General features: G+C 40.7%; 1 protein-coding gene across 1 annotated transcript in view; it reads right to left on the reverse strand.

The window, feature by feature from the left end:
• The window catches only part of Gdpd4 (glycerophosphodiester phosphodiesterase domain containing 4), a 61583-nt gene that overhangs the window by 16576 nt on the left and 27036 nt on the right, over positions 1-17971 (reverse strand). The window contains exons 10-12 of the mRNA XM_052760196.1: positions 11161-11311; positions 2363-2584; positions 702-856 (exon numbers count right to left, since the gene is read on the reverse strand). Of these exons, the coding sequence (XP_052616156.1) occupies positions 702-856; positions 2363-2584; positions 11161-11311 (528 nt within the window). The remainder of the gene's footprint in view (positions 1-701; positions 857-2362; positions 2585-11160; positions 11312-17971) is intronic.

Raw genomic sequence — 17971 nt, forward strand, 5'->3', positions numbered from 1 at the left:
CATGTGAAGATGCCAGTAAGCCACGAGCCACGTGGCAAGGTATAGATTTATAGAAACGGATTAATTTAAGATATAAGAACAGTTAGCAAGAAGCCTGCCATGGCCATACAGTTTGTAAGCAATATAAGTCTCTGTGTGTTTACTTGGTTGGGTCTGAGCGGCTGTGGGACTGGCGGGTGACAGAGATTTCTCCTGACCATGGGCCAGGCAGGAAAACTCTAGCTACAAAAAACATATATACCAAGTGTATAAAAATATGTGTGGAGAGGGTGGAAAGATGGCTCAGCTGATAAGAGCACTGTCTGCTCTTTCACAGGACCCTGGTTCAAATCCCAGCAGCCATGTGGAGGCTCACAACACCTGTAACCCCAGTTCGAAGGGATCTTATGCCCTCTTCTGGTCTCTGTGGGTACTGCACATATGTGATATACATACACACAAGGAAACCCACACATAAAATAAAATGGATCTTTAAAATATGTATTGAGTGGTGAGGAATTAGAGTACAAGGAAGGAGCATGTTCTACACATGGTAAATGTTTGTTGGCAAAAGAAGGAAGGGAGAAGAAGCAATGAGAAAGCAGAGGATTCAAAGATGATAACCACAGAAAGGAAAGAGGAAGTTAAGTAACTTGGGTAGAATTGATATTTTGTAAATGTTATGGCAACAATGATGCCAGGAGGGGTGGTCAAACACTTACCTCAACCCACTGTAGAACAACCTCTTATAGTCAACATTTATTATACTCATATTCTCATTTGCAAGCTCCTCAAGGGTTCTTAAACGACCCACATGCTGAAAACCAGGAGCCACGGACCTGACATATTTTCTGTCGTGACCTGGCAACCAAAATATCTGCAAGGAGAAACAGAGAGTCCTCCAGTGGGTCGCCAACTGTCTTGGCACAAATAGCCCAGGGAGAACGAGTGAAGCGCCATTCTAGCACTGGCAGCAGTCTACAGGAAGCAGAGAAGATTCTAGCCCTTGGTGAAGCAATCGAATTATTGTTTAACAAACTCTTAAAAATGGGGAAGGCTGCTGTGGAATTGAGTTTTCCCAGGCTTTTCCCATCCTTCAGGTAACAGTAAGGGTCAAGGCCCTAAGCATATAAAAAGATTCATACAAAAAAAAATGAAGGGCTAGAAATGTAGCTCAATTGTAGAGCACCTTCCTAGTATGTGCAAGACCATGAATTAGATACTTTGCAGAGAAAAAAATTGGTAGATATGAACATTAAAGAACAATCTCCACCAAGCAGTGGTGGTGCATATCTTTAATCCCAGCACTTGGGAGGCAGAGGCAGGTGGATCCTATGAGTTCATAGCCAGACTGGTCTACAGAATGAGTTCCAGGACAGCCAGGACTGCTTCACAGAGAAACCCTGTCTTGAAAACCCAAATAAATAATAATAATAAAAAGAACCATCTCCAGTTGCTGATGCCAAAAGCCATCCTTGAGAGGAACTACTTAGGTATTTCCTGGTAACAGGGATGCTGCTGTGACTAACTCATCTGTGGAAAGAGCTCCATTTGCAAAGAGACACATATTTATTTTACTCATAACATTGCTGTATTTTGAGAAACTAAGTGATTTAAAAAATAAATTTGCAAATAAAGAGAGTGATTCTAAAATAAAAACCAAAAATGAGGAGTAAATCTCTACTCAACTAAGAACCATTGGTCTTTCTAGATCATTCTTTAAAGCTAAAGTCCTCAAAGCTGTATTGTCATGAAGCCTTATAGGTCTATGTTGACCATGGGGCAGGTCACATCAGAATTATTATATGCAAGTATGTGAATGTACATGTGTGCATATGTGCGTGCATATGTGTAGAGGCCAAAAGTTGACACTAGTTCTCTTCTTCCATTGTTTTCCACTTTATTTTTTTGAGACAGGGTCTCTCATTGAACCTGGAGTTGGCCAGTTCCAGCTAGTCTAGCTAGCAAGCTTGCCCTGCCCTGTCTCTGCCTCCTGAGCTGGAATGACTGCTGGCTGCCATGCCTGTCCAGCTTTTACCAGGTTTCTGAAGACCTCACCTCCCACCTTCATGCTTGTGTGCTAAGTGTGTCATGCATTGAGCTGTCTCCTCAACTTCTATATCATTCTTTCACAATGCACTAATACTATATTTGGTTTAGAATAGCAAACAATCTCAATGTTTCCCCCACGGGGATAATTTTAACTAGATCATTCTCAGATTGCCACCCCTAGCTGTATAGGCAATAATCTCCATTTCCAAAGGAAACAAAATCACTTACAGATCTCAGAGAAAAATTACATGGTAGGTTGAATTCAACTCCTGTGCTCCTGGACAGGCTGCCCACCTCCCAACCTTTGCCATAAATACTAAGAAAGACATACCAGACGTTGCTCAATTTTGGAGTCAAGGATGACCCTTACTACTCTTCGAACAAAATTTTTTCTGAGAGGATGATTTGGTGGAGGGCCGAAAAGATCAAATATCACAAACTTTTTTTCATTTTTGGCAAGTTCCAATAACTCAGCCAGCGATGGAATTGTTTGGCTGCTTGCTCTTCTTTCATCAGACTCTGATAAAGGTGGCATGCCAAAAAACGGCTTATGCTAAAATAATAAATAATATTTAAAAATAAATGTATCAAAGAAAACATTGGCTTCGGTCAAAAGTACCCCCCAGGTTTCCTGCTCTGTGGTTCTGCCTCCATATTGCTCCATTACCCTCAACCCACTATGCCCTCTGACATACGAACTCTAAGGCACAAGGGAAATACAAGGTCATCTCCACTGGTGATTCTAGGGTTTGGAAGGATTTCTTTGATAGTCTAGACTTCTTTACATGTACCAAAGGCTCTTCATGTTCTTAACTTTCCTTTTTAGCCTTTTATTCTGTAACTCACAGTACCCACCCCTTTCTATCATACTGTAGTCTTACCACATAGGATCTTGCTGTCACAATTTTGTATAATGGAAAGAATGCATGCTTTGGTTTCAGGGTTCATTGGGTTTAATCCTAGCTGTACCACTTCATTTGTTCACCATATCAACCACTAAAATCCTACTCTCTGCCTGTTCAAATGCTTCACCTTCTTGAAGCTTTTCTTAAATATTCCTGAACTAAGGAGACTTTGACAGCAAGAAGTTCTGATGGCCCATTACTGTGCTTCTATAAATTTATGTCTTTGTTCTGACTTGATGTATTCATACACATCTTAGACCACAGTTTAAATCCTCACTCAGTACACAGAGAAACCCTGTCTCGAAAAACAAAACAAAACAAAAAAAATCCTCACTCAGTATGCTTCTTGCTGCTCATCATCTTTAAATTCAACCTTACTCAAGTTTTTAGGATGCTGGGATGCTGGCACAATGTAGGCAGTTCTTTGCCAGCATACCACATAAATGGCCTCTAGCCAAGTTTTGGATAAAGTCCTTGTTTTTCCCCGAAACTTCATGAGGTACGCCTCCACTATCCATGTTTCTCTTCCCATTCTTGTCTTCCAAGCTTCTACCAGAATCACCCATGAAGCTCTGTTTGCAGCGCTCAAAAGCTTTTCTAGGCTGTACTAAAATTCTCCACAATCCTGCAAACCAGTTCCAAAGGCCTGAGGACCACATGGTCAGAGCAACGGACCCCACTTCTCAGTACCAATGTTCTGTATTCCTTTTCTCATTGTTAGACACAATATCTAGCAACAAGCAATGTGAAGGAGGAAGGGTTTGCTGTGTCACCATTGGGGGAAGTCACGTGAGGCAGCTTGTCACATTGTGTCTGCAGTCAGCAAGCAGAGAGCAAGGAATGCCAGTGCGCATCTAGCTTTCTCCTAGCCCAGGGAATGGTGCTCCCCATAGTTAATGTAGTTCTTTCCAACTCAATTAACCTAATCTAGATAATCCCTTACAGGCATGCCCATAGGCTAACCTAATCTAGATGATCCTTCATAGCCATGTCAGGATGTTTATCTCTTAGGTAATTGTAGATCTTGTCAAGTTAACAATCGATACTACCCTTGTTTAATACTCTTAGTTTTAGTAGCCCAAATTGTAAAACAGGAAAGCAACATAGTAATCGATGTGTTTCTTAGGATTTTTTTTTTTTGAGCCAAGATCTTACTATGTAGTTTAGACTGGCTTCAAACTTATAACCCTCCTGACTGCTGGGATTATAGATCTGTGATACCCCAACCAGCCCTTAGGATTATTTTGAAGATTAAACAGGTATCTTATAGGCTTATTAGTAGACTGGATATACTGAAAAAGAATCTATGAAGTTGAAGGTTGAATGAGACAAACTTCCACAATCAAGAGGCACCAAAACCAAAAGGCACCAAAGACTGAAGCCTATCAGAACAGAACATCCAAGGACAAATAGGATATAACCAAGAAAGGTAAAGATATTTATATCCCCATGTTATTAGGAGCATTATACGGGATAGACAAACATGAAATCAATCTGTACCCATCAATGGCTGGAATACTATTTAGTCTTAAAAGGTGAAGAAATTATGTCATCTGAGATAACATGGATCATCTTGCAGGACATCATGCTAAGTGAAATAAGCCTGGCACAGAGTAACAGATGCTAGTTTCATTTATGTGTGGAATCTAAGCAGGTTTTACTAATAAGGACAGAAAATAAAATAGAGATTACTGAAAAATTGGTAGTGGTAGTGGTGTGATAGGGAGATGTTAGTCAAAGCATACAAATTTTCATCAAGACATTAATAATTTCAAGAACTTTGCTTTGATATGTGCTGACTATAGCTTAAAAACTTGCTAATTCTTGAAATAATAATGCTAGAGCACAATTTAATCATTCTCATCATACACAAAAATATTATGTGTAGTAAAACATAGGTTAATTAGTTTGATCTATCCATTACATATGCAGACATTATTTCAAAGCAGCCTGTTGGGACTGGACATGAAGCTCAGTGGTAGAGCACATGTCTAGCATACATAAGGCCCTAGCTTTGATCTTCAGCACTGCAAAAGCAAGCAAGCAAGCAAGCAAACAAAAACTATTATACACCAGAAGTATACACAATTCGTTTTTATTATTTTTAGCATATGTATGACATGTTTAGGTGTGTTGACATGTGTGCAGGTATAGGTGCATGTGTGGATGAGAATATTCATGGAGGGGTGAGGGGTGGAGGGGGAATGGGTGCATGTGGAGACCAGAGGTTGATGCTGAGCATCTTCCTCAAATCTCTCTCCACCTTATTTTTTGAGGCAGGATCTCTCACGGACCCTGGAGTATGCCAGACTGACTGAACAACAAGCCTCAGGGATCCTCTTGTCTCTGTCTCCCCAGTGCTGGGACTGCAGAGATAGTCACCCTCACATCTGGCTTTTTACATGATGCTGGATGTACAAACTCAGGTTCCCACACTTGTACCCCAAGAACTTTATAGACTGAGCTATCTCCCCAGCTCATTTTTAATACATGACTTTTGTGAGCTAAAAAGCTAATAATAACAATAGGTTTGTGTTGTAGAATATTGCTTTAACTGGGTAAAGATGTGTTACATTTGTTTATGCTGTGGAATATTTAACTGTGTAAAAGTGTGTTACATTTGTTTATGCTGTGGAATATTACTTTAACTGTGTAAAAGTGTGTTACATTTGTTTGTGCTGCACTGTTTAACTATGTAAAGATGTGTTGCATTTGTTTCACCTTGCCTGCCTAAGGCACCTGATTGCTAATAAAGGGCTGAATGGCCAATAGCTGGGCAGAGAAAGGATGGGCGAGGCTGGTGGGCAGAGAGGATAAACAGGAGAGAGAGAGAATGAGGGAAAAAGACAGGGACAGAAGCCAGGCAGCCACCAGCCAGCCAGACATCAGAAGCAGCAAAGATATACAGAAGGGGAAAAGAAGTAAAATTCCCGGAGGCAAAAGGTAGACAAAGAGAAACAGGTTAAGTTAAAAGAACTAGCCAGAAACGAGCCTAAGCTAGGCCGAGCATTCATAACTAATAAGAAGTCTCCCTCTTATGATTTGGGAGCTGATTGGTGGCCTAAAAGAAAAAGCCTGGTACAGGTTTGCTTGGCTTTTGAAACTGGGATTATACTGCGGCTAGCAATCAAACTGGTAACAACACTGAGTCTAGATTAATGAACAGAATGTGTCTCTCCAGTGGTTTACATCTTTGGATTCTTTCTTTTGTGCTTTTCCATATACAAACCACATGCACATGTGACTTTTTTATATTTATACACAAATAATTAATTTTTAGTGCCAGTATACTCCTATTTTATTAATTTGAAATTCCAATTCTTCATTACAGGGTTATAGCAGTACAAATGATACTTGCCTATAGATTTTACATCCCATGGCCTTAGTAAAATTATTAGTTCTAGGAACTTTCTAAATGTATTATTTTGGAACTCTACACAGGGAATGAGGTTGTATGTGAATAGAGAGTTTGCTTTCTTCTCTTCAGAATCCACTAGTCTGTTTGCCTTTCAGTTCTTTTTATTTATCAAATACACTGTACAGAATTTCTAGTGTGCTGCTAACAGGAGTGGTGAAGAGGGGCACTTTTGCTTAATCCCCACTTGGAGGCCATCGTTCATCTACTCACAATGGGGAAATGGTGTTGCTTGAAGGTTTTTTCAAGTTCTTTATCTTCTACTCCTAGTTCATTAATAGGTTTTCATCATAGGAACTGGGGGGATGGCCTAGTCAATAAAGCACATGAGATTCTGAGTTCTGATCCCCAGACCTCTATAAAGAGCCAGGTGTAGCAATGCACACTTTTTTTTTTTCTTTTGGTTTTTCGAGACAGGGTTTCTCTGTGTAGCTTTGCGCCTTTCCTGGGACTCACTTGGTAGCCCAGGCTGGCCTCGAACTCACAGAGATCCGCCTGCCTCTGCCTCCCGAGTGCTGGGATTAAAGGCGTGCGCCACCACCGCCCGGCTGCAATGCACACTTTTAATCCTAGTGCGGAGGAGGCATTGACAGGAGGGTCCCGGGCTCACTGGCCAGTTCCAGGTTCAATGAGAACCCTTGTCTCAGGTAAGGCGGAGACTGCTTTGGGAAGATAATCCAAACACAATCTCTGGCTGCCATATGTGTACACACAGGTGCTCATACAGCAACACACACATGAGGATTTTTTTTACATAAATGGAATTTTATTGAATGCTTTGATACACACATTTAAGTGATCACATGGTTTTTCTTTAGATTATTACCATGGTAAATTACATGGTAAATTACATTGAAAGAGTATTCGTGCCAGGCATGGTGACCCACACCTTTAATCCCAGCACTCAGGAGACAGAGGCAGGCAGATCTCTGTGAGTTTGAGGACAGCCAGGACTATATAAAAAGACCCTATCTCAAGAAGAAAAAAAAAAAGGAGTTTTCACGTTGACCCAGTGTTTATAGAATTGAGGAGCTTTTCTTTAGTTGAGGTGTTTTCTGTCTGTGATGGATGAAGAGAGCCGTATCATGATTAGTTCACTCTTGAGACAGGGTATTGCTCCAGCTCACTGGGGCTCACTGTAGCTCAGGCTGGCCTTACACTGGTGATCTTTCCTTCATCTCCTGAGTGCTAGGACTAGAGCATGCGCTGCCATACCTGACCATGATCAAGTTTGTATTGCTACTATAACAAACTACCACAAACTATGCCTTAAAAGAACACAGACCATTTTCCTGTTGTTTCTTGTTTGTTTTATAGATCAGAAGTTTTTTATGGATCTCATGTGGCTTAAATCAAGGTGTCAACCAAGTTCTACACCATTCCAGAGTCTCTAGAGAACATCCATGTTCAGTCCCATTATTGGCAGAATTTAGTTCCCTGCGGTTTGGGGAACTTCTGTAAATTGAGGGCCTTTTCTGTCCTTTAGCGGTCATCTGTAGTCCTTGGTTCAGAGGCTCTTTCTTCTAACTCCAAAGCTTGTGGTTGATGGTGAATCCATGTCACACTTCACACCTCTCATCTCTCTCTCTCCATTGGTAAAATCTTTCTGGTCACATCTAAGAAAGCCTTCTTTAAGTACTAGCCTGACCAGATAGGGGTCATCTGGAAAATCAGTACAATCTTCTCCCCTGAAGGCCCATAACCTCAATTACAGGTGCAGAAGCCTTTTACCCTGCTGGGTAACATATTAATAAATTCCAAGAATTAGGGCATGCACATCTTTGAGAAGAAATAACAATCTTAGATGTGTATGTTCTTAACAACAGAGTTTCAAATGATGTAAAACCTAACAGGTCTGAAAAGAAAAATAAACCAACAATTACAGTTGAAGACTTCACCGTGCCTTAGTCAGTAACTGAGAATGAACAGGTAGGACATCCATAAGAACAGAGACAATTTAACCACTGTACTCAACTGGATCTAGTGACAGTTTTTGTTTTGTTTTGTTTTGTTTTATCAAGACAGGGTTTTTCTGGCTGTCCTGGAACTCACTCTGTAGAATAGGCTGGCCTTGAACTCACAGAGATATGCTTGCCTCTGCCTCCTGAGTGCTGGAATTAAAGGTGTGTGCCACCACCACCACCTGGCCTCTAATGACATTTATATAATATTCTACCCAATAGTTATAGAATACACATTCTCTTTCTTTTTTGTTTTGGTTTCAGTTTTTGTTTTATTTCAGGGATTGAATCCAGGGCCTTTCACGTGGTAAACAATCACTCTACCTCTGAGATACCCATTTTCATTAATTTTTTAAAAAAATTTGAGACAGGGTCTTGTTCTGCACCCGATCTCCATCTTTTCCTTCAGCTTCCAGAGTACTGGGGTCATAGACAAAATTGGCATGCTCTAGGTTCAGTTAGAGACTTTATCTCGAGGGAATAGGGCAGACAGTGACTGAGAAGGACACCTGACATTCTCTTCTGTCCTCTATATGTGCAAATGTACACACACACACACACACACACACACACACACACACACACACACACACTCACACAACTTAAACTTCCAGAAAACTCCAGGCCCAGATGGTATCAAACCATGAAAAATAATTATGGTTAACTTTTGGTAATAAGGACCGTAAAGTTCCAATAAGAACAACCCAAAAAACTTACCCATTAATTAAAATACCACCCAATCAACTCATGAACTCTACAGTTCCATCAAACATCTCAGTTTGATGAAACTTTGGCTCATCTTTAGGTCTATGTTTAATCCTACAAGTCCGAATAAGACTTTTAGGCGCAAAGTTGTATGCATCCAATATATAAGAGCCTTTTCACGTAGAAGGTGCATTGTTAAAACATTAACCAGGCCAGCAAGGTGGCTCAACTGGTAAAGGCACCTAGAACAAAAGGCCCCAACCATGACCTGAGTCTGATCTCTGAGACCTACATGGTAGAAGAGAACCAGCTCCTGCAAGTTGTCCTCTGATCTCCACACACACATACACAATAAATGAAATGTAAAAAAGAATTGATAAAAACATTAATTATGACTAACAAACCCAATGTGCATGCTAATGGAGCATTTAAAGTTTTGTGTACTCAAGTATTTAAGAAGCAGGAGACACATCGCCGGGCGGTGGTGGCGCACGCCTTTAATCCCAGCACTCGGGAGGCAGAGCCAGGCGGATCTCTGTGAGTTCGAGGCCAGCCTGGGTTACCAAGTGAGTTCCAGGAAAGGCGCAAAGCTACACAGAGAAACCCTGTCTCGAAAAACCAAAAAAAAAAAAAAAAAAAAAAAAAAAGAAGCAGGAGACACATCACATAGACTACATACATATAGAAACTTGTAATAATTTCATCATTACTATTATGATTGAGACTTGACACAAGGTCTCACTCTGTACCCTGGCTTACAGAGATCCCCAAGCCTCTTCCTCCCAAGAGTTGGGATTAATGGTATGCTCCACCACACCTGGGTTATCTCATTCTCCTGGAAATAGCACAGGTTACACCCTCCTACAGGGACAAACATTCTGAGGAGACATGGTTGTTACAATCTACTTCCAGCTATCTCTTACATGAATAGCAGTTAGAGTGTGACTCTGGAGTCTGTAAAAATAAGTCCCTCTTTACTTAAGTCCTCACTGTTTTTTACATGAAACATGATCAGGCAGCCCTTAGAATGAGTATTTGCTGTTTATCCTAGTAAGATGGTTATTTTCAAAATCAAAGCCTCTGATGTATATATCCGGTTGAGTAGAATGTAGGCTTCATGAGTTTTCCCCAGTCATAAGACAAGCTGGAAAATATAAGTTACTTTCTTTATCTTGAGACAGTAGTCTTGACCTTTCATCAAGCTCTTTACCTCTTTTAAGTCATCAAAGGGGAATTATACTCACTCTAACTTGTTATTTCAGCATCGCCAAATCTCCCTCTGCACAACTTTGATTCTTCTCACAACTATTCCCTCCCTTGCCCTTATTTTCCTGTTCTTTCCTTCATCCTTCTTCCTGCCTCCTTATACACACATTGGCTTTAGTGTGATGTGTCTCTGAAATACATCACTATCATCACCATGGTTCCCATTGGTAACAATCTCCCTGTAGCATAAATAGTACCTTAATGTAAAATATGCATTCTCCAACTTCCTCAAGAAAAAGGTGACTCAAAATTATATCATATCCAATATATGCTTTATATTTTACTATTCCCTTAATTAGCCCATCTTCTTCCAGAATCTCCCATCCTCATTATTTAGACTAAGTCAGAAGTTGCTCTTACATGCTTCTGAAACAACAAGAGATTTACTCTAGTTGGCACTTATCACACTGTTCCCTTTGGGCTGTCAGTATATTTCTTATACTCCAGTTGGGTTATTCACTATTATATTCCATGTGTCTTGTACTCAGTAGGTACTTAACACATATTTGTTGAATAGCAAGAACTGAGGAATAAATGTTTCCTAGTCTGCTTCATGAAGACTATGAGATATTCAAAATAGCTAGGGAAATGCTATGTGCCTTGCAAACACACTATTAAAGACTATGAAATGCTTGGATAAAATAAATTGAACAGTAAAGGTGGAATTTACAAGTTTATCATCAGCCTTTCTAGTAAATGCTGACAACATTCTAGTCAATGCTGATAGAGTGGTCTGAGCCCTGCTCCTAAACTAGGAGGGACAATGTATGCTCTTATACGCCTTCATCCTTCACCTTTATCTCCAGGAGCAGCACATGAACCTAAACAGAGGAGGGCTTCCACACAAGTTCACAGAACCAGAGGATGTAAGTCCTACCTGTACGAACCATTTGCCAGCATTCAGAGTTGACAGGAATGTCCAGTTGAAGTTGGCAGTATGTTGATAAGCAGATGATGGTAGGACCTCTCTGATATCGGTTGTTCTACTCAGGTCATAGTCATGCATGAGGAAAGGCACCTCATCCCAACTGCAGACAGAAGGGGAAAGAGGAGAAGAGGTACAGAGGGTAAATCTAGCCACCATGGCAGAAATGATTCCCCAAAGCCCTTCAGGGCTGCAGGCCTTTCCAGGCCTTCTCATACTCTCCCACATCTCAGCAAAGGGCTAAGTGCCCGTCATTTATGCAGATGTCAGCATTTTTTTTTTGCCCCAAATGAATCTTTCGTATATGTGTATTTACATCAGTGGTGCTGAAAGAGTAGCTTCCTTATTTAGAAGATTCCTGATACCAGGAAAGCAGAAGGTACAGCAATGGCCTAAGAATAAGGTAAATGGGAGTGGGTATAAGGCAGGGTACCTAGGGCCATTACACATGCTTCCTCACAGGCTTCCTGAGTTTTTCTGAACTTTTTTCCAGGATGGCACCTGCTTCTCTATACACTCTATATTGGACATTATCATAAAGCAAATTCCTGACTCCTCTACTTCCTGGTTGCTTTGTAGAAGCCCTGACTTTATGACTCGCTCTTCCTTTCTCACTAAAATAACCATCAAGAGAATATCTACAATGGTCATAAGGTAATAAGGGCTATTTAAACTTGTTCTAACTATAACACTGAACAAAATAAAGGGAGTACATAACTAAAGAACATCTGGGATTATAGTCTTATACCTCTGAGAAATGGAGGGAAATTAATCAATCTATACCATTACATGGGCTTCCTTCCTGCAAGTGAATAGTAGAGTTTTGTACAAGAAGGGAGAGCCCAAGGGGACCTAACTGTCTTGCTGCAATGGGGAGAAAGAGATCAGAATAGATAAAGAAACTTTCAATTTGTCAAATAGAGTCCCATGGAGGATTGAGCTATGCAAAAACAAAGCAAATCAGTTCCTGGGCAATGCATACAGAGAGCTCGAGTCCATGACTAAGTGTCAATCTACACACATGAACTCTATGAAGCTGAGCAAGAATAACTTTTGAGCTGGAGACATGGCTCAGTGGTAAAGTCATTTACTGCCCAGCCTGACAACCTGAGTTCAAGCGCCACAACCCACTTGGTGGAAGGAAAAAAACCATTCCCATTAGTTGTCCTCGAGGTTCCACACATGTGCTGTAGCATGTGTGTGCCCATGCACATACATATATAAATACACAAGTAAATAAATGTAAAAAAAAATTTAAGCAAAAATGTTGTGGGATGTCTTTCTGTACGCTGTGATGTAGATGTATCCAACCTTCTTATTAAATAAGAAACACAGAACCAATGCAAAGAAGAAAGCCAAGAGGTCAGAGCTAAGAGCTAAAACCTTACCCTTCCTCCTGCGGTGGTCCTACCTCTCCGAACCAGAGCTACCCCTGTGTTAAAGTCTTTATATAGAGTTCCTGTCCTGCCTTCTCATTGGTTGTAAACCCAACCACATGACCGCCTCCTCACAGCCTGTCTGTATAGGCCTCCAGGTTTTCCATGATTGGTATTAAGATTAAAGGCATGTGTATCCAATAATGGCTGTATCCCTGAACACACAGAGACTTACCCAGCTCTGCCTACCAAGTGCTGGAATTACAAGCGTACGCTACCACTGCCCTGCTTTCCTATGGCTTGCTAATAGCTTTGACCCCCGGGCAACTTTATTTATTAACATACAAATAACATTTTAATACAAGTAAAATATCACCATACTGTGAATATGTGTTACTCTGACTGGTTGATAAATAAGGCTGCAAGAGCCTTTGGCAGGGCAGGACAAAGTTAGGCAGTACATTCAAACTGAAGACAAGACAAAGAAGGGTGGAGTCAGGGGAGACATTGCCAGTCACTGCCAGGAGAGGCAAGATGTGAAAGTACTGGTAAGCCGTGAAGCTGTGTGGTAAAGCATAGATTAATAGAAATGGGCTGAGTTAAGTTGTAAGAGCTAGCTAGCAAGAAGCCTGAGCCATTAGGCCATTCAGTTTGTAAATAATATAAGCCTCTGTGTGTTTACTTGGGTCTGAGTGGCTGTGGGACCAGGCAGGGCCCAGGAAAACTTCCGACTACACAAAAAACTTTCAAGAAAAGAAAAATTATGAGAATCTCCCAAATTACAGAACTCACATGAAGTGTGACTCAGTCAATTCCATCCAGCAAGAGAGGAGAAAACTCAATAACTGCATGGGTATTCTTTAGAGACTATAGAAGGCCACACCTTAGAAATGAAGATGACGTAGAACTAGAGCAATGTACATCCACTGAAGTACCTCCATAAGAGAGATTATGACAGCCTCCAAAGGATCAAACTAGTTAGAAATAGTTCATCTACCTGCTAAAAAAGTCCAATATTCTTTAAAGCAATACAATAAAACACGGCCCCCATCTGCATAAAATTACAATGTCTAGCATATATTAAAAACTTACTAGAGATACAAAGATGCAAGAAAATGTGAATATATGCCAGTGAGATCCTTTGATAGAGGCAAATACAAAAATAAAAGGTGATAGAATTAGACAAGGGTGTTAAATAATATAGAGTAACATTATAAATTCTGAAAATAACATGCAAAAGAAACATGAATATGAAACACATATGTAGATATTGTTATCTGGTGGATAACAATCAGGAGGTTGAGCCAGATGTCAAGTTTAAGGCCAACCTTGCCTATAGGCAACAGCGTGTGTGTGTGTGTGTGTGTGTGTGTGTGTGTGTGTGTGTGTGTGTGGAATATAAAGAAGAAATGGAAATTCTGGTGATGAAAACAAAAACTATAAAATCTGAAATGAAAATTCTGGATAAAATTTACAACTGCGGCTGGGGAGTGCCTTAGTTGGTAAAGTACTTGCTGTGCAAGCATGAGAACCGAAGTTGAGATCCCTAGCACCCACATAAAAACCCCAGCACAGCACACATTTGTAACTCTAGCACCAGAAAGTGGAGACAGGTAGACCCAGAGGGCTCTCTGGCCATCCAATCTAATCTAGACAATGAAATCCAGGTTCAGCAAGAGATTTGGTATGAGGCAGGACTGTAGAAAGTGATAGAGGAAGACATGCCAATGTCAACTTCTGCTCTCCACATTTGCCCACACAGGTGAACACTTCTACTACTACCACCTACAAATGTAAAACAGATCATTCAAAGAGCAGTGAATCTAAAGGTGCAGTAATAGAATGATGCATAGAACCCAGAAGCTCTGGCCCCCAAAGCCAGGAGAATGGTTTGTCTTTCAGCTCCAGTAACTGGGACTCAGAGCTAAGTCTGTATTAGTATATTTCATGGCTCTTGGAGTTTGTTGTTGTTGTTGTTGTTGTTTTGTTTTTCAAAACAGGCTCTTCCTGTGTAGTCCTGGTTGTCCTGGAACTTGCTCTGTAGACCTCTGAACATTTTCACTATAAAGAAATAAATTTTTGCAATAAATATGCTTAACTTGATTTAAATATTATAGTTGTATATATTTTATATAAACATCACATGATTGCCCATATGTATGTACAATTAATGATGTAATGTAAAAGGTGAAGTCTGAATGAGAATGGCTCTCAGCCCAGTTGTGGGAAAAACTGTAAATGAATACATTTTCCCTTAATGTAAGCAAGAACTTGGGCTCAGAAGCAGGACCACTGGGTTACTGGGTATACCAGTAACTGTTTTCCTGGGAGACAGTGGAACCTTCAGGAAGTGGGACACTAAAAGTGTGGCCTTGAAGGTGTTATCAGAACCCCAGTTCCTCTTCTCTCTTCTCCCCTGCCATGAGGCAGGCAGCTATGCCCCCATATGCTCCCTGCCATGAAGGTCTGCCTCACCACAAGTCCAAAGGTAAGAGTGGCTAAAGAACTGTGGGCTGACACTGCTCAAACCATGAGCAGGATGAAAGGTTCTTCCTTACTAGTTTACCATATGTATTTGTCACAGTGGTGGAAATATGATTAACAAATGATAACAGATATTCAGTTTTAAGAAATTGCTTATTTATTTTTGAGGCTGGGTCTTGCAACACACGCACAGAAAAGATGCATGTAAGCTAAGGTGCTAGTATGGAGGTCAGAGGACAACTTTGGAGAGTCCGTTCTCTCCTTCCATTGTGGCTTCTAGGACTCAAATTCAAGTAGTCAGTTTTACTCTTCCTTTACCTGACGAGCCGTCTTGCCAGCTCACTACTGAACTATTTGTGTTCCTTATATAGTCTGAACACTAAACCCCTTGTCAGATGCATAATTTGCAAGTATTTTCTGCCATTCTGTAGGTCATCTCTTCACTCCAACGATTGTTTCCTTTGCTGTGTGAAGGGGTTTCAGTTTTACATACCATTTGTTTTTATTCTTGTTTTCTACACTTTGGAGATCTTGTCCAAAACATTTTTTCAGATTCTGATGTCCTGAAACACTTTCCCCTAAGTTTTCTTCCATGGTTTCTAATTACATTTTTTAAAGAGTATAATATGTCTTATTATCTGTAAACTATATGTCACCCACCCCAGCTCTGCATAAACCATCATTCTTACATCCGATCTTTGGGCTTACCAGCTTTTGACATTTCCTACTAAACTACCACATTTTGCATCTGGTTCTTCCACTGAGTATAATGTCCTCAAAGTCAATCACACTGTAGCATGTGTCAGAGGCTCCTTCCTTTTTCATGGCTGAATGTTTGGATCCATTCATCCATTCAGATGCTTGTGCCATTTCTACCTTTGGGCAGTTGTGAATCATACTACTGTGGACATTCATCTGTGGTTTCTTTGTGGACATATTTTTATCTCCTTTACCACCAACCTGTTTCCTACAGCAGTTGGAAGCTGTCCTCTTTTTTGGCCATGTGTGAGGGCCTAGCATTCTTACTCCTCCCCATATGTCTGCCGAGCACCCTTTGGTCACAGCCATCTGGATGAGTACAAGGTTATGGGCACTGATTCAGATGCATAAACAGTTCTTTAATCTATTTTGAGTTGGTTTTTCTAACTGGTGAGATACAGGCATTATTTTTTTTCTTCTGCATGTAGCTATTCAATTTTCTCGGCACTCTTTGTTGGAAAGGTTTCCTTTCTTCACTGTGTTTTTAGAACCTTTGCTGAAAACCAGATAGCTATAGATATATGGGTATAGAATATATTATGGTTCACTGTTCTGTGGATGTTTTTATGCCAGTACTGTATTTTTGTTTTGATTTTTGTTTTGTTTGTTTGGGTTTTTTGTTTGCTTATTTTTTTTTTTTTCGAGACAGGGTTTCTCTGTGAGCTTTGCGCCTTTCCTGGAACTCGCTTTGGAGACCAGGCTGGCCTCGAACTCACAGAGATCCGCCTGCCTCTGCCTCCCGAGTGCTGGGATTAAAGGCGTGCGCCACCACGCCCGGCTTGTTTGCTTATTTTTGTTTGTTTGTTTTCTGTTTTGCTTTTGAGACAAGGTCTCTCTATGTAGTCCTGGATGTTCTGGAGCTTGCTTTGTAGATTAGGATGGCCTCAAACTCAGAGATCCTTCTGCCTCTGTCTCATGAGTTCTGGGATTAAAGACATGTACCACCACACTTTGCTATTCATGTTATTTTGATTACCATAGCTTAGTAATAGATTTTGAAGTTGGATAGTGTAACTCCTTCTACTTTGTTCTTTTTGCTCTAGATTGTTGTTTAAGGGTTTGTGTGTGTGTGTGTGTGTGTGTGTGTGTGTGTGTGTGTGTGTGTGTGTGTGTGTGTGTAGTCTCATACAAGTTTTAAAACTCCTTTTTCTAGGTCTATGAAAAGTGTCGCTGGTAGCTTGAGAAGGATTACATAAATCCAGAGTCCTTTGAGTACTACGGACATTTAAATAGCCGCGAGTCTCTCATTCCAGAAATCTAGAATGTGTTTGCTTTGTGTGTCTTTTCCATTTCTTCATCAGTGTTTTACAGGGTTGAGGGGGGGACAGAGATCTTTTACCTCTTTTTTTTTTTTTTTTTTTTTTTTGGTTTTTTGAGACAGGGTTTCTCTCTGTAGCTTTGCACCTTTCCTAGAACTCACTCTGTAACCCAGGCTGACCTCAAACTCACAGAAATCAGCCTGGCTCTGCTTTCTGAGTGCTGGGATTAAAGGTGTGCACCACCACCACTTGTCTGATCTTTTACCTCTTTAAACTTATTCCCAAGTGTTTTATTGCTTTGCAGCTAATATGAATGGTAATGTTTTCTTGATTCTGTTTGCTTAAGAAAGGGTCTTACTATGTAGTGCAAGGTGACCTTGAACTCATGATTCTCCTACCTCTCCCTTTCAAGGTTGGGATTTTAAGTGTGTATTACCATACCCAGCTCTTGATTTCATTTTTTATTTTATTTTTTTGTATGTGTATGTGCAAATAAACTATCCCATGTATTCATGTGTGGAGGGCAGAGGTTGACATCAGGTATCTTCCTCTATCTCTTTTCATCTTACTCTTTGAAGTAGGATCTCTCATGAACCCTGGAGCTCTTCAATTGGCTAGACTGGCTAGCCTTTTTGTCGTCCCCACCCCACCTCCGGAGCTGAGGACCGAACCCAGGGCCTTGTGCTCTACCACTGAGCTAAATCCCCAACCCTTGTTGTTGCTTTTGTTGTTGGTGGTGGGTTTTGTTTTTGTTTTTGTTTGTTTGTTTGTTTTGGTTTTTCAAGACAGGGTTTCTCTGTGTAGTTTTGGTGCTTGTCCTGGATCCCACTCTGTAGACCAGGCTGGCCTTGAACTCACAGAGATCCGCCTGGCTCTACCTCCCAA

The sequence above is a fragment of the Peromyscus californicus genome, unplaced genomic scaffold (genome assembly GCF_007827085.1).
Source record: "Peromyscus californicus insignis strain IS unplaced genomic scaffold, ASM782708v3 Scaffold_4__1_contigs__length_199733344, whole genome shotgun sequence".
Classification (NCBI taxonomy): Eukaryota; Metazoa; Chordata; class Mammalia; order Rodentia; family Cricetidae; genus Peromyscus; species Peromyscus californicus.